Here is a 21,374-nt window from a genome sequence, read left to right on the forward strand (position 1 = left end):
AATGTAAAATTGTCTAACCAGCTCTAAAGAGCTGATCCTTAAATAAAACTCTGTAGTTGTCTTTATGAAAGTGAAATCCTTCCCTTTTGCCAATACACACTACATTTTCAAGTTCACTAATGTGCAAATTGTTTTAAAACATTTAGTATGTGCTGCCATCTCTTATCTGTGTTTCCAACCAATAATTAACAGTTTTAATGAATGGCAGCACAAAAACAGCTTTGATAATTGGGAGAGGGATGGAAGGAAGAGATTGTGTTTATCAAATAAAAGTTGTGCTTCCTTCCTTTCTTTCTTTCTTGAATCAAGTGATAAATAAACACATATAGAGAATATTATTAAATTAAATAGTTCTTTTTACAGTTTTTTAAGAATAAAATAAATTCTGTTCCGATTTTTTTCAATAATTTTACTCTTAAAATTGGGCAATCAAGTAAAAATAAGAACAAATTACTATTTAAAGGTGTTTATGTGCAAAGGTTTCATTTTTAAAAAATTCCATAATCAAACTTACTCCAAAGAGTGGTACTCAAAGAGAACTCTGTGCTTCAGGTCCACATGTTTTGAAAATTCACTTCAGAAAGGGGCTCAACTGTATCAAACATATCATCAACGTCCTCTAGTTCTGTAACAGTTTTTTGTGATGCCTCCTGATGTGAATACACCGAGAGACATCTTTCATGAGCCAATTTTGCCTTTATACTAGTCGCACCAGAACAAGGAAAATCAGAACTACAATGTTCTGTCATTGCAGCAAGAGGAGGAGGATCTACAGTAAAATTAAATGCATGTGATAAAAAGAATTTAATAATCTGCAATGCAAACACTACAATTATTTTATAAGTCAACACAAAGTACAAAAGATTCAGTGATTTAATCTGAAAATTAGAGTTTAACTTAACCACAAGTGAGCTTGTGGATGAAATTTAGAAACAGAAAAAATAAAACAGCAAATTTATGAGAAAGATAATCACTCTTTCCTATTCCTGACTTTGAAAAGGCTACTACAATTGAGTACCCAGGAATGGAGCAAAGTATTTTTCAAAAAAGATCTGATTGTAGAATGTTAAAAAGAGTATCTTCTGTCTTTTTTTTTTATTTTTTTAAGCAGTTTTAATATGTAGTAGATTTCATCTGGCCTAGCAGAACCTGGATATTTAACTAGGAATGCTAGAAGTTCTATTGATTAGTATTAGTAGTCACAAATGATGCATGAAAACAAGCTTATACAACAGCAAAAAAAAAAAAAAAAACAATACCATTTCACCTTTTTGTCTAGTTCTTTCCTTGAATTTATTCAAGCTATACACTTCTAAAACATCAGATGAAAGTCTGTTCCAGCAAACAACCTGATGACTAAAGGCAAAATTCTGCAACCATTTTCTTAAATTTGAATTTATGCAAATAGATTATGTGCATAGTCTAAGCAAGAGGAAGAATCCCATCATAACTGACCTTATTCAATAAATTCAAAGCCTTAAACACCTCAATCATCTTGCAGGTGCCTAGTCTCCAGACACTGCAATTTGCAGAACTGAAGCCTTTCTGGGTAAGAGCAGCCCTTTATTCTTTTCATCAATCTCATTGCCCTTCTCTGTACTCATTCCAGCAGCTCTACATCCTAAAATGAGGTCCCCAGACTTGTATCCAGGACTCAAGATGAGGCCTGACCATTGCCTTGTATAATGGAATAATCACCTCCTTATTCATGAATCTCATTAACAAAACCCCATATGCTGTCCTCTTCTTCTGTACTGTTCAGAAAACTTCATATCTGGTTGTTTTCATAGTGCCACACAGTTTCTGGGTATAGTGCCACACAGTTGGTGCATTCATCGGATTACTGCTACCCATGTGCAGCACTTTTCTTTTGTTATGTTAAACCTCAAACCTCAATTACCATTTCTCAGTTCAAATGCCTACTTTTTCTAGCTCTTGTTGCAGTAGCATACCATCATTACTGTCATTAACCATCCATCATATCATCTGCAAACATAGAAATTAAGCCTGATATACTTTATCAATATTATTAATAAATATGAAAAAAAAGACTGGGCCCAGCACTGAAACCTGGGGGACTATACTGATAATATTAATCCACGAAGAGCAGTGTCCATTGATAACAACTGTCTTCTCCCACTCATCCATCCCTTTATTCAGAGCAGTAACTTGACCCTAATGCCACACTGCTCCAATTTGCACAAGTCTATTATGTGCAACTGTATCAAATGCCTTTCTGAAATCCAAATATGAGATCAAAATTATTTTTTGCATTCGGTTCCTTTGTTACTGCATCTCATTGTCCAGTCAAATTGGTCAGACAAGGTCACCCATTGACAAACCCATGCTGTGACTGAAGTATAATTTCACTTCTGTCTAGATGGTCCTGCATTACTTCTGTAACCAATGACCTTTATTTTCCCTGGAACAGAAGTTAAGCTAACAGGTCCGTAATTACTTGTAACTTTTGGTAACTCTTTGTGAATTGGGGATACATTCACACATCTCCAGTCCATGGGGACTTCCCCTGAACCCAAGGATTCTCTCATAAATATGGCCAAGGGTTTGCTTACCTCCCGAAATATAACTGGTCAGATCTCATCCATCTCAGGTGCCTTTCTTACGTTTAATTTCAGCAATTTCTTTTCCACTTTCCTCTCAGTTATTATAAAATAATTTATCTCTTTGGTATTGTTTGAAAAACCTCTGGCATCTGCTCCCATAAAGAATTCCTCATGTAGATGCAAAATGCTTATTCAGCTTGCCAGCAACCTCACCAGGATCATCAACAGTTAAACCATCGATATCAAGTGGATTTATGTGATTCATCCCCCCACTTCTTCTAGTGTTTACATAAGTAAAGAACTCTTTGCATCCTTTGCCAAAGATTTCTTGTAATCTACCTTAGCTTGCTTAACATCCTAAGTGACTTGATTACAGACTAGTTTATATCTACCATAAGCTTCTGGATCACCTGATAAATTTATATGCATTCCATGCATTTTTCTTCTCTGCAACAAGTCTAACTGGTTCATCTGACATACATTTAGGTCTGAGCATTGAATGGTATTTTTAATTTGGTATGAAAAGCCTAGTAGCTTCTATGATTATTTCCTTGAATGCTTCCATTTTGAATTTGCTGATGGTAACGGTCTCACTGCATAGAATTTAAAAACTGTCTGAGACCACTGTATTCATCTTTACAAAAGAAAAAACTGTTCCCTTTACCCTTGTTGGTAGATACATCTTTAAGTAAATCCTAAATCAATGCATTGTGATCACTGCTACCTATTGGTTCTTTTTTCTGCAGATTGTTAATGCATGAATAATCTCTGCTGATAATCAGATCAAGAATATTAGTTTCTCTTGTTGCATGCTGCTGTAGAAAGCAGTCATCTAATAAATCCACAAAATCTTGCTAGTGTGTCAGTGACCAACCCACAAGTTTTAGTCAATATCTGGAAATTTAAAATCCCTCATTATAAGACATTTTGTTTTACTGGCCCATTCTGTTTGTCTGTACAGCTGGTTGTACTCATCAGTCATTAGACCTATAAAATGCCTACTATTTTTGTTTTCCCGGTGCTTATTTCACACCAAACTGACTCAACATTGCACTGGCCACCCATATTAACTGGATGCACTGCCTCTGATTCTATGTGCTTCTTAACTAAAAGCATAATCCCTCCCCCCTCCTATCCTTCTTCTATGCATTGCACTCCCATTTCATATTCTGCATCCCTTATATCTGAATGACACCATGCCTCTTAAATTCCCCATGTGTGCATTTTGCCTTGACTTGACCAGCACTTCAGACTCATCAAATTTATTAACTATGCTCCTGGCAATGGTGTACATGCAAGTATACATGCACCTTTTCTTACTCTTAGTTACCCTAACACAGCCCATGCATTTACCTGTTCCATGATGAAACATTCCTGATTCCATGACATTCAACACCTCATTTAATTTGTTGAAAGACTGGGTTGTATGCAGCAACTGCTGGTGTACTGGAGAATTATTTGACCAAAGTGTTTGCTTTTTCTGTTAGGAAAGACCAGTACCACTCTTTCCAGTTTGATACTGCAAGTATTTCCCATAAAAGAATTGAAATTTTCGCCATATGAGCCTTGTTAATGTTTGAGTTGCAGCTGATTCGATTTTTTTTCTTTTTTTTGCTTTTCTTTGTTGCATTTTAGATTTGTATCTTTTATTATTATTAGTTGCATATGATGCAAGGAAGCAAGCTTATAAACATCAGCCAAAAAAAACAAGAAACCACCCTTCCCATTTTACATATCCATCTCCTCCAATAGTTTGTCTAGTTATTCCTTGAATTTATTCAAGCCACCCACCTCCTTGCTGAAGGCACGCTTCTTTACATCTATCCTGTGACCATCCTTCCACAATTTGAATTTATGCCCCCTCATATGTGTAGTCTGAGCAAGAGGAAGCATTCCATCAGCATTGAGCTTTCTCAATCTATTCAAGGCCTCAAAACTACAATCAGATTATATCGCAGGTGTCTAGTCTCAAGACACTGAAATCTGCAGAACTGAAGCTTGTCTTAGTAAGACCACCTTTTCATTCCCTTCACCAATATTGTTGCTCTTCTCTGCACCCATTCCAGCATATCTATATCCTTTTTAAAGTGAGGTCTCCAATCCTACATGCAGTACATAAGATGTGGCCTAACCACTGCCATATACAAAGGGATAATCACTTCCTTTTCCTTGCTAGCAAAGTTCCTGTATATCAATGACAAAACTCCACAAATTATCCTGGCAGCCTGTCTGCACTGTCAAAGAACTTCATATCTGACTGCACAATTACTCCCTCAGCTCTTTTATATTTTCCAGTGCACTGAGTGTAGTACCACATAGTAACTAACTGCAAACTTAGACATTAAACCTAATATATATTTATCATATCATTAATAAATATAGAAAACAATAATGGGCCCCAGCACTGAACCTTGGTGGACTCCATGAAGAGCAGTGTCCATTAAATAACCACACTCTTGTCTTCTCCTACTCAACCATCCCTTTATCAAGAGCAGCAAGTTGTCCTTAACACCACGCTGCTCCTGAAATCCAGGTATATGATATCAAAATTATTTTTTTGCATTCAAGTTCCTTTGTTACTGCATGAGAGTATCCAATCAGATTGGTCAGACAAGACCACACCTTAACAAATCGATGCTGCGACTGCATTTCTGTCTAGATGGTTTTGCATTACTTCTTTAACCAGTGACTATTATTTTTCCTTGAACAGACATTAACCTACCATCTGTAACTATTCATGTCACCTTTTGATTCCCATTTGTGAATTGAGGTTAGATTTTCACATGTCCAGTTCATTGGGAGCTCCCCTGAATCCACAGATGCTCTCAAAATAATGTTTGAGGGTTTGCTTACAACCTTGTTGGGACTCTGGTATTCTGGCAGATAAACAAACAATCTGTGTGAGATTATTAGTAATTACAAAAGGCTCAGCATCTTGACCAATTTTGTCCATGCAACTAGAAAACAACGGCCAGCTTGAGTTGTGAATATTAAAATCATCAAAGAAAATTATTTTTACACAAGTTGGACTGGTAAAAGTCAAGAATCAAAGAAAAGAAGTCAAAGGGTTTGACGTGATTAGTGGAGTTTGGAGAATAGTAGAGGCAACAGATAAATCTGACAGAATGGGGTAGAGATATTTTAAGCCAGAAAAGATTCCAGTGTTAGCAGATCAGCTGCTAGCTAGTCCACTGGACTATCTAGCACTGTTTTAGAACTGTATGCTCGAAAAGTAAGGAAGATTGGATCTCACTATTATCTAACAAAAAAGGATTAATCATATTGCATGATGGAAGAAATGGGGTGGGCTGCTGAAGCTTTGCTCTGGAGACTAAACATTGGTTTCACCACTTGATAGAGCCGTCTACCATCTAGTATTGCCTGGTAACACAGGGATGGCATTCCTCTGACTGGTGAGGATATTTAAAGATAAGTTAAATCTTTTCACAGATAATCTTTTTTCCCTTGGTTTGACTATTCATGATGTATTCAGTAGTAAGAAAAGGTGAGAAGGATATGATGTATGAAATACCAGGGCAAAATGAGAAAACCAATATTTTGGTATTTTTTCTTGTAATATTTATTTTCGGTAAAAATATATAATTATATGAAGTTTTATGATATAACATGTATAAATTTCCATTCTGATAGAAATTAACAGTTATTGATATAATCATATATAATTATTAAAAAATAATTATTTTAAAATTTTTAATTATTTTAAACAGAAAAAAATTACAAAAGTTATTTCTCATTCCTTTGTTTGAAAAATGAGATCTTAGAAAACAAAATTCATTGATATTCTTGTCACTGAGCCATGAGCAAATTTTTATGCAAATATTACCCTTGGCAGAGAAAGCTCATTCCGAATTGATACTTGTTGGAGGAATGGTGAAGAAGTATTGATATGCCAATTCCAAATATTTTCCTCTAATTTCTTCCTATTCAAACAATCTTATCTCTTGTTTGATAATTTTGAGCTCTTTTTGAATTACAGTTTGTTTTTTGTAGGGACTGTAATCTTTTTTTATCGATGGCAAACTAATTTTTTTTCATTGAAAGCATTTCTTATTCATCTTCAAGAGTTAGGTTGATCATGCATACATGAAGAGGTAGAGTTAGTAATTCCAACCTCAATACTGCCTTCTTGATATTTCACTGTTTCAGAAAGTTTTTGAACTAAAATATAAATAACTCTTGCAATAGAAGCTTTGCTTTGTGGATTCTGGTTTTCTTTGTCCTCTAGAGAATTATGGAAGTATAAAAGAAAGCTTTCTAAATCAGTCCATCATGAAATCAATAAAAGTAAAATATTCTGTATTCTAATAGTGTATATGTATTCTTCAAGAGGTAGAATGTAATTAATGCTTTAGTACAATAAAGTTTTAAAAGCAATTAATTAAAAAAAAAAAAAGCACAATATCTAACCTGATAACAAAGTCATGTCAGCTTCCACTTGCACAATGAGTGATTTTATGTGCTGTCTTTGTCTCTTCCGTGCTACTTTGAAGACACTGAATGTGTCAAATAACTTGTTTGCTTTATCTTTTAAATCCTTTTTATCATTTTCATTGTGTGGCAATATAACCTAATAAATGAATAGAATTATTAAAATTCTACAATTAAGATGTCTATGAATGATTAAAAAAAATAACTTTCTAATTATAAAATGATCAAAAATAGTCATTTTCTGAATAATGGAAAGTTGTAATATATGTTAGTTTTTGTGTTTGTTTGTTTGTTTGTTTTAAGAATTCTTGGCGCAAGAGCTACTGCGGCTAAAATGCGCCTGTAAAATTTTATTTTATATAATGGTTTTGTTTTAATTCGTATATTGCTGCTAATGATTTCCAAGAGTAACAGAGAATGACTATAGCTTGCTTTAGAAATAATATTTAGTCTTATATTTGATTGTAGTAATTTATTTTCTTAAGGAACTGAAAAACATCTGCTATATTTTTCCTATCTTCCAGTATGGTTTTGAGAGTGAGGGAGTGATGTTTGTTTAGCTCTTTGAAGGAGTTTCGGCGTTCATCTGCAAAAGCTGGACAAGTAATCAGTACATGTTCTACTGTTTGTTGTATGTGACAGATAGGGCATAGAGGGGGATCCTCTCCTCGCAAAAGATAAGAGTGACTGAAATACGTGTGTCCTATCCTTAACCTAGCAAGTATCACTTCATCGCGTCTATTTTTCTGAATGCTGGATTTCCATGGTTGGAGTAATCTTTTAATCTGATGCAATTTGTTAGTGGTAAGTACTTGCCATTGCTGCTGCCAGTGATGTATCCCACTGTGATCAATAACTTGTTTATAGTCTGAGAAAGGGATATATTCTGATGCAGAAGTATTGTTGTTAGCTTCTTTGGCAGCTCTGTCTGCTTGTTCGTTTCCATGTATTCCGACATGGCTTGGGATCCAGCAAAATCTAATGTTACGTTGTTGTTCAAGGAGTCTTGATATTTTGTATTGAATCTGCTGTTGTAGAGGATGTTTGTTAGAACTGATATTTTGTATTGCCATCATGGAACTACGGGAGTCAGTAAAAATTATGCTGTTTTGAAAACTGGAATGGTCGATTTCGTCTAGTGCTAACATAATGGCTTGCAGTTCTGCGGTATAAATGCTACAGTCTTTTGGAAGTTTTTGGGCCAATGTGATGTCAGAAAAGTAAACTGCCGCTCCCACATGAGAATCAGTTTTGGATCCATCTGTATATAGAAAGCTATGATCTGAAAATTGTGCCTTATAAGCAGCATGCAGCAGTTGATGATTTATATGAGAAAGGATTTGTTTGCTCGAAATGTGGAAGGAGGAGTCACATAAAGGTTGTCTGATTGTCCATGGTGGAGTAGACTGCTTCGGTAGCGGATTTATGTTATCTAGGTTAAGCTCTCTACTGAGAAGAAGGGTTTTTAATCTCACATTCGCAGGTTTATTGATTCTTTGTTGTTGCTGATAATGTTGTTCCCATTCAGAAGCAAAAAGAGTTTTCTGTAGAGGGTGGTCTGGTAAGGATTTTATTTTAGCTGCATAAGAGAGTAATTGGTTTTGTCTTCTGATTTGCAGAGGAGGTTCTTGAGCTTCGGCGTACAGACTCTGCACAGGTGAGGTGCGGAAAGCTCCAAGGGCTAAACGTAGTGCGCAGTGATGTACCGGGTCGAGCCATCTCAGAGCACTAGGTCTTGCCGAGTCATAGACTGGGGCACCATAGTCTAGCTTAGACCGAATGAGAAGGCGATATAAGCGTAGTAGGATTGTCCTGTCTGCTCCCCAGGATATAGCGGATAGGACCTTCAAGATGTTCATTTTCTTCAAACAGTGGACTCGTATGTGACTGATATGCTCTAGGAAAGTCAGTTTTTTGTCAAAAACTAATCCTAAGAAACGGACACTATTTTCAACTGGGATGATCTGTTCTTTCAGCCTGAGTTCTGGGTCAGGATGGAGATTCCTTTTTCTGCAGAAATGTATGCATGCAGTCTTTTGTACCGATATTCTATATCCATTTCTTTCTGTCCATTTTATGACTCTGTTAATGGCTACTTGCAATTGCCGTTCTATTGTTCTCATATGCTGCGCTTGATAAGAAATGCTGAAATCATCAGCATAAACTGTTGTAAAGATATTGTTTGGGATTTGTTCTATTATTGTGCTGAAGTGGACTGCAAAAAGTGTGGCACTAAGTACAGATCCTTGAGGGACCCCTTCTTCTTGATAAAATACATTGGAAAGTGTATTGTTCATTCGAACTTGGAAGGTCCGATTCTTAAGGAAATTGTATATGTAGAGGGGTAGATGTCCTCTAAGGCCAAGTTGATGTAATCTTTTAAGTATACCGTATCGCCACGTGGTATCATATGCCTTTTGGATATCAAAATTAACCATGACTTGGTGTTGTTTCCTGAGAAAAGCATTTCTTACTTGATTTTCCAGTTGTATAAGTACATCCAAGGTACAGCGATTTTTTCTAAAGCCAAATTGTTCTGGATTGAGAAGATTATTATTTTCTAGGTACCATGTTAGTCTATTGTTGACCATTTTCTCTAAGATCTTGCCTAAGCAGCTGGTCAAAGCTATGGGACGGTAGTTCTGTGGGTCTGAGAGATCTTTTCCCTGTTTTGGGAAAGCTAGTATTATTGAGTGGTGCCATTTGTTTGGGAAGGAATTTTCAAGGTATATTTTGTTGTATAGATCTAACAGGGCTAATTGGGACTGTTCATCTAATTGTTGTACCATTGCATAATGGATTTCATCAGGACCGACTGCGCTGTGTTTCACCTGTAGCAGAGTTTGTTTTAGTTCTGCTGCCGTGAGTGGCAAGTTGTATTGTTCACACTGATTGGTTGAAAAGTTTAATTTTATTTTTTCGGCCTCTTTCTTGTACGTTTTAAAAGCTGTGGGGTATGTACAATTAGCAGATGTATTTGAAAAATTTTCAGCAAGCACGTTGACTATATCTAAGGTGTTTGTAACCAACTGTCCCTTCCAATTTAGCAATGGAGAGTGGTTTAATTGAGAATTGTTGGTCATCCTTCTGATCTTTTTCCAGATAAGTGTAGTTGGTGTGGAAATAGTTATAGTGGATGCAAATTTCATCCAAGCAGCTTTTTTGCTTATTTTTTGCACTTTCCTGACCTTGGCTCTGGTTCTCTTGAATTGTATCAGATTTTCTGTTGTTGGATTTTTGCGAAAAAGGTTCCAGGCTCTATTTCTTTCTTTTTTAGCTTCCTGGCACTCTTTGTTCCACCATGGTTTTGGATATATTCTGATGTTAGAAGATGTTTTAGGTATTGTCTTTTCCGCAGCTTGAAGCATACTATCAGTAACATAGGCTACTGATGTTTGTACTGATTCTCTTTTAATAATGTTGCGGTCTAGCTTGGCTAGTATCCTGAATGTTTCCCAATCTGCATCATATATTTTCCATCTGGGGTGCCTACTGGCTTGGCATGGCGTTTTTTCCATGATTTTCAAAATAATGGGGTAGTGGTCACTGCTCAATGGAGTCTCGTGCACGCTCCATTTAGTCATAGGGAACAGTGTTGGGGAACAGATTGATAAGTCTATTGCAGAACTGCTTTTTGATGGAAGGTGGAAATATGTGTGTGTGCCGTCATTTAAAATCATTAGGTTGTTCTCGACAATTAATTTTTCTATTTGCTTACCCTTCTGGTCTATTTTGTGATCGCCCCATAGTGGGTGATGTCCATTTAGGTCACCTAAGATGCAGAATGGAGGTGGTAGTTGAGTGATCAGCTCTTCGAAATCCTTAAATCGGAATTCTTGATTAGGGGGTAGATATACTGAGGCTATGGTAATATTGAAGCCTATTGCTAGACGGGCTGCAACTGCTTCTAATGGTGTGTTCAATGGGATTGTTTGGGAGGGGACATGTCTGTTAACTAGTATTGCAACTCCTCCTCTCGCTGTTCCATTCGTTATGCGATCCTTTCTATATGTGATATAATTTTTAATTATACTATTGTCCTGTGGTTTTAAATAGGTTTCTTGTAGGCAGATACTTAGTGGGTGGTACTGGGTGATGAGGTCTATAACATCATTTGTGTTTGAGCGAAAACCTCGACAGTTCCATTGGATGATCGTATCTGTCATTTGGGGTTGGATGTTCCCTCGGATTGCTTCCTTGGGGCTGATTTATTTTTGTCTACCTTGGTTTTGTCTTTTTTTGAAAAATAGGGTCTACCCGTATCCATTTCTTCTTCAGTAAAGATTTCGAGAATTGGTTCCTCTACTTGGTTTCTTGCATCCGTGTCCATTTGTTCTGCAGTCTTTTTTCCTGTACTACCCATCTTTTCTTTGTTTGCTTTTCTTCTTGCATTTTCTGAATTATCTGGTGGGAAAGATAAAGGAGTATTGATAATCTTTTCTTGTTTTTGTGAAGGAGATGGTTTGTAAAACTCACGAACCCATTCTGAGATGGATTCTCCTGGGGGGATTGTAACATCCGTTTGTGTGCCACAACATTTTGAATTGGGTAGTTTAATTTCCGGAGCCTTTTTGATTGTAGTAATCTGTGCATAAGAAGGTTTGTTTGTTATATTTATTGTAATTGCCTTTTTAGCTTCCTGATATGAAACTCCATTTTCTGCTTTGTATTTTTGTATCATTTTTTCCTTCTTCCAAATTTCACACTCCCTTGAATATGCAGTATGATCTCCTTTACAATTTACACATTTATGGGATCCAGCTGTGCAAGTAGAAGTGGCATGTTCTTGCGAACCACAGTTTGCACATGTTAATTTTCCTCTACATACTGTCTGTGAGTGACCAAACTTCTGACAGTTGAAACAACGGAGAGGATTCGGGATGTATGGTCTTATATTGCAGTGTAGGTATCCAGCTTTTACTGATCTGGGTGATTTAGGCGTGTTGAAAGTGAGTATCAGATTCCTGGTGGGGGTGATTATCCCTTCTTTTTTAATTGTAATTCTTTTAACACTGATGACTCCTTGTTCCTGAAGTTCCATTTGAATTTCCTCTTCGGGCACATTTAGAAGGTCCCATTCCGTAATGACACCTTTTGAAGTATTTAATGTATTGTGCGGGGATACTGTTACTGGTATTCCTGCAAAGGTTGTCATTTGTAATAATTTTTCTGAGTGTGTAGTATTGGCCGTTTCTACCAAAATGTCGCCTGATTTTAGTCTTTTAACTTGTTTTGGTGGGCCGACATAACTCTCAAGAGTCTTTTGTATGAGAAAGGGTGACAATTGTCCTACCGCTTTCTCAGTATTTGAGTGTACAATAATATATGTTGGAGAAATTAAAACTTGAGAGTCAGTTTTTAATCTCTTTGTGGAGACAGATTCATTTCCATCGCCTTTTCTGATTGTCTTGGAGGTGTCTCCGAGAGAACTAGATTTCTCATATCTTGGATCAGTTCTCTTCCGGTCCGTTGACCCAGTGGATTCCTGGGCATTGGAGTCAGTTCGCTCCATTTCGCCCTGAAAGGGAGAGCTTTTCCCTTCCAGGTTACCGGCCCCGCCACGTGGAGGCAGGAGCAGTGCCGCCCTGTGACCAAGCACTAGGTTAGTAATTAAGATATAACAGAAAATAAAAGGGAAAGAGAAGGTTGCTTTCCTTCTTAATCTAGTAAAGTTGCTTTCTTTACTATGGATTATTTAATTGTGTGTTAATAAATGCTTTAAATAAGGAAACGATTTCTACTTCAAGAAAGAGCGCTAATTCAGAGCAAAAATTCACTTGATCACAGAATCGCTTGGCACTTGGGGCCCTTAGTTTTTGTGATTTGTTTTAAGAAGTGCCCATAACAAAATGGACAAAAGAAAGATTCCTTTAGATAAAAACACTACGAGTGCAAATAAGAAGCAGCTTGTTATTAGATTAGAGCAAAAAATTGATGTGATTGAACGACATGAACATGGTCATAGCAACTCTAAAATAGGACGAGATGTCGGAATACCTGAATCTATGGTACGGAATATTATAAAATACGCAGGGGAAATAAAAGAAAAATGTAAAGTTGCATCAGCTTTTTGTGGTTTGCAAAAATCTACAAGGAATAGAAGTATTACTATGATAGAAATGGAGCGTATTTTTACTGTATGGATTGAGGATTGCAATCAAAAACGCATTCCCCTTAGCAGAGCACCCATTCAGACAAAAGCTTTAAATTTGTTTAAGAGAGTGAAAGAAAAAATAATGAAGTAGAAGAAACGTTTAGTGCTAGTGCTGGTTGGTTTGATCAATTTAAAAATAGAGTTCAGCTGCATAACATTAAAATTACTGGTGAGGTGGCCAGTGCAGATGAGGATGCAGCATCTAAATATCCTGATGTTTTAAAACAATAATCAAAGTTGGTGAATACACTGATCAACAAATATTTAACGTGGATGAAACCGGTTTATTCTGAAAATGTGCCTTCCAGAACTTACATTTCTAAGAAAGAAAAACTCAACCTGGATTTAAAGTGTCTAAAGATCACCTAACACTTTTATTGGGAGGAAATGCTCAAGGCAATTTTAAATTGAAACCGATGCTTGTTTATCGGTCTCCAAATCCTCGCGCTCTAAAAGGCTACAACTATAGATCACTTCCAGTTATTTGGCAATCAAATAAGAAAGCATGGGTGACCCAAGCTGTGTTCACTGACTGGTTTTCAAGCTATTTTTGCCTAGCTGTTGAAAAATATTGCAAGGAAAGCAGCAACATCTCATTTAAAGTTCTACTAATTTTGGATAATGCTCCAGGTCATTCAACTACACTCGGTTCATTATGTGGAAATGTAAAAATAATTTTTTTGCTGTCAAACACAACATCTAAGGCCTACTACATAAGAAAATCATTTGAACAGGCAATTGCTAAAACTACAGATGATGCAATTTCCTTAACAGAGTTCTGGAAAAATTATAACATTAAAAATGCAATATAAAATATTCAGCATGCTTGGCAACAAATAACTGCACACAACATGTGTGAGTGTGGAAGCGCATTTTGCCAAATTGTGCAAATAGTAGTGGATTCGAAGAAACTGTTATAGAAGAAATAACAAATATTGGAAGAGAACTTGGATTTGATGAACTAAAAAATGACGATGTTTGGGAACTGCTCAATTCACACTCAGAAGAATTGACTGATGATGATCTCCTACTTTTAGATCAACAAAGAGCATTTGAAGAAGTTGACAATGATGCCGAAGAACAAGATAATGTGCGAGTGAAGGAATTCACTCTCAAGGAATTTGAAAATATCTTTCGAGCTGTAGAAGTTGTGAAGCAAAAAATTATGGATGCTGACTCTAACCTCGATCGAAGCATGCAAATTTGCCGAGATGTGGATAAAGCACTCTGCATCTACCAGCATATGTACAAAGATTTAAAGAAGGAGAAAACAGTTCAGTCTACGCTGCTAAAATATTTTGAAAGACAATAAAGATGTTTTCATCAGTGTAAGCTTACCTTTAGGAATGATATTTAGAATTTTTTTTGTTTTTATTTTGCTTTCTATAATTACAGTACTATATGACTTGGTTAATAATAAATTTAAATTATAAGTACATGTATATTCTTTTTATCCTTTATTGCAATATTTCATTAATAAACATATAAAAACTTACGTTTAAAATTTTTCATTACCTATTTCCGTCGAGCTGGAACCAATTACCGTATTTTGCACGTAATTATAACTTCAAATAGTGCAAATTCGAATAATGCGACTACTTCATGGGATTCATTAGTCAGACTAATTGCAACCTAGCTGTAATTTAAAAAAAAGCACAATATCCAAGCTGATAACAAAGTCATGTCAGCTTTCTTCAACCTTTGTAGAGTGCAATCGATCTTTAATTTTATGGTGTAATAAAAGAATAATTTAGAACTAAAGAAGTTGTATAGGAAGTATAACAAAATGTCTGAGAATAATCTGTAGTCTTTTAAGAAATTAAAGACAGAAACACTAAGTACTTCAACTCTATGCAGGTTGAAATGCTTAGTTTTTCACTATTCCCCAAGAATTTTCAGGTGAAAAAAAAAAAAAAAAAAAACTTTAGTACTCCTCTATATGCAGTATACCTCCATATTCACTTGACTTTGATCAATGTGATTTTTTCTCTTGCCAAAAATTAAAATCAGCTGTAAATATGAAGTCTGATGACATTCCAACCAGCCAGTGGAACTCAAAATGCTCACACTTGAAGACTTACAGTCATAATTCCAGAAGTAGCAAGAATATTGAGATGTCTGCATGCCATCATAAACTACAGTGGAGCCCCAACATCTGATGGTAATTTGTTCCACAAAATCCATTGTATGTTGAAAATATTGTAAGTTGAAACAAATAATACATTGATTTCCTGTAATTTGTTCCCCAACAACACATAAAATAGGTATTTCTTGCATGTTATACTTCATTTTTACTTTAAAAATGAGTTTTTTTTATAAAGATTACTTAATAAATAGTCATAAAACATCTTAAAAAAAAAAAAAAAAAAAAAAAAAAACAGACTTGGAAGTGCAGAGCTGATGAAATCAATGGTGGCTTAGAGGTCAGTTTTTCAGTCTTTTGTTGCTACTGGCAAAGAAACTATCCAAATGGACTGATTTTGATGACTTTTTTTTGTAGCTTCCTATGTCCCGTGTTGCTCTCCATAATTTTCTCTAACTCTTGTAGCTCCTCTGTTGTTAGCTCACACCCATGAGTGTCAGTAAGGTCCTCCATATCCTCTTTGCCAAGATTTACCAAGAGTGACAATATCATTTGTCAATATCACCATCATCTTCAAATCCGTCAACGTTATGAATAATTAAACTCCAGATCTTTTTCCAGGCTGAATTTAAGCACCTGGTGGAAACATCATTCCAAGAACTTACAATCAGTCTCACACAGTCCAGGATGTTGAACTTCAACCTTCAAAAATCTTTGAGGGTGAGAGCATTTTCACCAGAGGCTGCTGCAAAGCAACTTGTGAACATTTTCATGGTGTAGATTTTCTTGAAGTTTGCAATCACTTGCTGGTTTGGTTGAAGAAGAGGAGTGGTGTTGGGTGGCAAAACTTTGACTTGAACAAAGTCAAATTGTATCTGAAGAGATTGAACAAGGTTGAGATCATGGCCTGGTGCATTGTCGAGCAGGAGAAGTGCCTTCACAGGAAGCTTATTTTTCTCAAGATAATTCTTCACTGAAGGACAGAAAACTTCAAGCTCCCATTCATTGAAGACATGTCCTGTAATTGTGTTACAGGATATGGCCTTCTTGTTACTGTGCCAAAACACTCCCAGCATGTATTTGTCAACCTTTTGTTGTTTAAATGCGATGGGGAGTATTAGTGATACACAAGAAAAGGCTTCAGCTTAAAATCTCAACAGGTACTGATACCCAACTGAAGAGTGAGCCTATCTTCCATAGGCTTATGCCAGGTAAACTAGCCTCATCCTTAGTGATGTATGTGTTCCTGCGCATTCACTTCCAGAAGAGGCCGATTTCATAAATGTTAAAAATCTGCTGGGGAAAATAACCCTCCTGATCAACTAACTCTTGGAATTCGATTTTAAAGGTCTCAACTGCTTTATTATCAGCACTGGATGCCTCCCCATGCCTTTCAACACTTTTGAAGCACTCAAACCAGCCTCTGCTGGCTTTAAAGTCTTCAAAGTGCACAGCACTGCCACTGGTTGATGGAGTTTTAAGTTTCAGATCATCACAGATCTGAAACAATCATACGAGTGATGTTCTGCACGCCACATGTTGAATGATAATGTACAATAACAAAGAAGCTAATTGGTTGAGAACAATCATACGAGTGATGTTCCGTCTGAAAGACGGACATCACTCGTATGATTGTTCGGACGTTTCAGCACATCTGAAAATTTCCAGCTGTATGGGAAAGCCATCAGTACCTGCAAATATCATCGGTCCTTAAAATAAAAGATCGTATTGATGGTATATTGGTTCCTGAGAATATCGGATGTCGATGTCATCGTAAGTCAAGGCCCTACTGTACTTTGAAGGGTATTGCTTACAAAAATGCTATATGTACTCTAATTTTTTTAGAAAAACAGTCAGAATTGTTGAAATAATATAGGTAATTATTTCAACAGTTCTTACTTCCTTTCTAGAGAGTCAGAAAGAAAGTTTCAAAAATCAAAATGCATCCACCACGAGGACTCCTGCCTGTTACCATCTGATTGAAGAAATGTTTGACAAGCACAATGGAGCCAATGAAAAGAACACTAAGAAAAATATGGCAAATGTGTGCATCAAATTCTTTGTCACTATGTGATATGTGATGAATAAATTATGTGTCTACACACAGGCAGTTTGTTTAATGTTTGTGCCATCTGACCACAGATTTTTTTCAAAAATGTCTAACATATGAGCTACTCCATCAACCATTCATAAAATTACAATTGTCATTCTTCATTACTATTGTTCAATGCCTGTATGGGTTGAGGAAAGTATATTCATAAGGATATACTACATACTTGATTTTCTCATCCCAGACTGGCTGGACAGTATCAGGAAGAATTTTCTGGTGTCTTCAAATTTCATTTGAAGTATCTCTGCAACATTTTTTTTTTTTTCACTGTACAGCATAATCTTAACTCACTGCCTTTGTGAATATTTGGCACCATACCCTCTACATTAAATTTATCTTGCTCTTACTTGACATACCAAATACTCGTAGGCATAACAGTAAATGAAATCCAGATTCCCAGAACCAACTTAATACTAAATTTTTTTTTTTTTTTGCTGATGCTGTATAAGCTTTCTTGCACCATTTACTAAGCTACTACTATACTATTTCATCCTAATTTGCTTGAATTACACACAGAATTCACCAATAATCATAACAGTAGTCTCAAAAAATAACAATTATCCAGAAAATCCTACAGAAAACTAGATAATGGGGCAAATCTCAAAGCCGGTTTTCTGATAAATTACGAGACCTGAATAACAGTGATATGGTTTGCTTACAAAGTCACAAAATAAAATTTCTTTTATTATGTAATTATTTAAGAAATGTAAATTACTAAATAGAACTTATGGAGGCAGTACTTTATTTAGCTTTAATAGAGGCATATGATGCAAGAAAGCAAGCTTATACAGCATTAGCCAAAAAAAAATCTTACCATTTCACCATTTACTCCAAACGTTTGTCCAGTTCTTCCTTGAATTTATTTAAGCCATCAACTTCCACAATGACAGATGGAAGTTTGTTGCAGCAACCAACCACCCGCTGGGTATAGGCAAATTTCTGCACTTCTATTCTACAACTGTCTTTCCTCAATTTGAATTTATGTCCACTCAGGCGATTAATCTAGGCAAGAGGAACAATTTCATCAGCATTGAGCTTGCTCAAAAAATTGAAGGCCTTATACACCTCAATCAGGTCACCATGCAGGTGCCTAGTCTCCAGATGCTGCAATTTGAAGAACTTAAGCCTTTCTTGGTAAGAGCAACCCTTTGTTCCCTTCACCAACCTTGTTGCCCTGCTCTGTACTTGTTTTAGCAGCTCTACATCCTTCCTAAAATGAGGCCTCCAGACCTGTATGCAGTACCCAAGATGTGGCCTTGACCACTGCCTTATACAAGGGGATAATCACCTCCTTAACCCTGCTAGAAAAATTCCTGTATACCATTGACAACACACCATGAGGTACTCTTGCGGACTGTCTGCACTGTCAGAAAACTTCATACCTGAATTTATTAGCATAATTCAGGAAGCCTTAATTAAACAAAAACTACTCTTCAGGTAAAGGAACCACAAATGTCTTTATTTAAAGTTGTAACTACTATACTATTATCAAATGCTAAACGGAAGTAATCACAAAGCAATCATACTAAGCATTTTGTATCAAGAGATTGTTCAACACACACCTAAACGGTTGTTAGATGAACTGATACTAGTGATAGGCAGAAAAGAAAATTGTATGGGATGATTATGAATTATCAGATACATAATTCATAATCATATTATGTATGCAATAAAGTTACTAAAGGAAATAGGCAGGCTAAGGCACATCATGAGAAGCCTTTGGCTTAAAACGCCAAACAAAAGTGGCAAAGATTCCTTTGCTTATAATATCACTAAAAGAAAAGGAATGAACCAGATGGGTGGTCTGCATATGAATGGAACAACCTGCGGCTTTGTGATTAGAATAACTGCAGGTTATTCCATTCAGAAAGCTACATATTGGTTTCTGACAAACTGAATAAATATTTTGCATCCACATTCACACTTAAAGAAGTTTTCAGGGAAAGGGATACCAGAAGTTTATCTAATTCCAACTGCAAGCTAGATGATTTTTTGATAATTGACAAGAAAGTGGAAGGGAAATTTTTGAAGTTAAAAATAAATAAGGTGCCTCAGTATGATGGAATTTATCCAATTATATTAAAAGCAGCAAAGGAGGTAAGCAAACCATTAGTCATAGTTATGAACACATTCTTGGATTCACAGAATGTCCCTACAGATCGGAGATTTTCAAATATTTCTTATACAGAAAGGGGATCAAAGGGCAAAGTGAGGAAATACAAATTTTTAAGAACTTCTGTGCCAGAGAGGAAAGTAATGAAATCAATGGTTAAACAAGTAATGCCGGATCATCTTCATAGAGCCACAGTTATATGGAAATCATAGCACAGATTTGTTAAGGAGAGATTTTTCCTGACCAATTTGATTAGTATTTGATTTGATATTTGATTGATTAGATTATATTAGGGGAGGTGGCAAAGGAAATAGGCAAATCTTTAGCCATAATTATGAGAGCATCCTTGGATTCAGGGAAGGTACCCATGAATTGTAAATGTGTGAATGTATCCTCAATTCACAAAGGGAGATCAAAGGGAGACATGAGTAATTACAGACCTCTTAGTTTAACTTCTTTACCAGAGAAAGTAATGAAGTCACTGGTTAAAGCATTGCAGGATCATCTAGACAAGACTGCAGTAATAGTTTGGACACAGCATGGTCTGTTAAGGGGAAGTCTTGTCTGATCAATTTGATTGGATACTACAATGTGGTCACAAAGGAACTGGATGCAAAAAATAATTTTTATATCATATACTGGAATTTCAGCAATTTGATACTGTTGCACATGGAAGACCACTGTACAAACTGGAGCAGTATGGCATTAAGGGTAAGTTCCCCCACTCAACCATCCCTATGGATAGAAGGATGGTTGAGTGTAAAAAGACAATTGTTGTTGTTTTGGTTTTTAGGAGCATTAGCAACTAAGGCCATATTGCTCCGGGATATGCGGTGGTCATTCCCTGACCTTTCTGCATCTTTCGTATTTGGTGGCGACGGGCTCGAACCCCGGTCTAATCAAGAAGCATGTGATACGCACTACTGCTCCTTCCCACCTGGCTACAGAGGTGCGGAAAAAGACAAAGTGCTAATCAATAATGGGGTCTCCAGGGTTTAGTGTTGGGCCCATGGTTGTTTTCTATATTTATCAATGATACTGATGAAAGCATCAGGCTTAATGTCCAAGTTTGCAGACGATACAAAGGTTGGCAGGGTGGTATGCTACTGCAACAGGATCTAGAAAAGTTAGGCAGATGGGCTGAGAAATGGCAATTGAAGTTTAACGTTGATAAATGCAAAGTACTGCATATGGGTAGCAGTAACTCCATATGCAGTACCAACTGTGTGGTACTATACTCAGGGTAGTGGAAAATGAAAGTTCTCTGAGTGATGCAGACAGGCTGCCAGGCAAGCTCATGGGGTTTTGTCAATGATATACAGAAATTTTGCTAGAAGAGATAAGGAGGTGATTATCCTATTGTATAAGATAATGGTCAGGCCACATCTTGAGTACTGTGTACAGGTCTGGAGGCCTCATTTTAGGAAGGGTACGGAGCTGCTGGAACAGGTACAGAGAAGGGCAATGAGATTAGTAAGTGGAAAAAAGGGTGTATTCTTATCAAGAAAGGCTTCAGTTCTGGAAATTGCTGCTTCTGGAGACTAGGCATCTGCAAGGTGATATGATTGAGATGTTTAAGGCAAGTGTATTGAGCAAGCTCAATGCTGATGAGATTCTTCTCAAACAACACACACATCAGGAGGCACAAATTCAAAATGAGAAAGGACAGTTGCAGAACTGATGTGCGGAAGTTTGCCTTTTGCCAGCAGATGGTTGATTGCTAGAACAAACTTCCATCTGTTGTTGTAGAAGTATGACAGTTTAAATAAATTCAAGAAAGAACTAGACAAACTAATGGAAGGAATGAATAGGTGAAATGGGAGGTGTTGGGTTTTTTTTTTTTTTTTTTTTAGGCTGATGCTGCATAATCTTGCTTTCTTGCATCATTTGCCACTGCTAAT

The 21,374-nt window shown here is 36.4% G+C and overlaps 1 protein-coding gene across 2 annotated transcripts in view; it reads left to right on the forward strand.

Annotated features, from left to right (window-relative positions):
• LOC150074911 (cytoplasmic dynein 2 intermediate chain 1) overlaps positions 1-17,281 on the forward strand; it is a 466,509-nt gene extending 449,228 nt beyond the window's left edge. For both annotated transcript variants that reach the window (XM_090389329.1, XM_090389330.1), the window contains exon 27: positions 17,161-17,281. In XM_090389329.1, coding sequence (XP_090245455.1) covers positions 17,161-17,229 — 69 coding nt within the window. In that variant the 3' untranslated portion in view covers positions 17,230-17,281. The remainder of the gene's footprint in view (positions 1-17,160) is intronic.
• The last annotated feature ends 4,093 nt before the right edge of the window (positions 17,282-21,374 follow it).

This window comes from Mastigoproctus giganteus, unplaced genomic scaffold (genome assembly GCF_048544385.1).
Source record: "Mastigoproctus giganteus isolate SK-2022 unplaced genomic scaffold, ASM4854438v1 scaffold_15, whole genome shotgun sequence".
Classification (NCBI taxonomy): Eukaryota; Metazoa; Arthropoda; class Arachnida; order Uropygi; family Thelyphonidae; genus Mastigoproctus; species Mastigoproctus giganteus.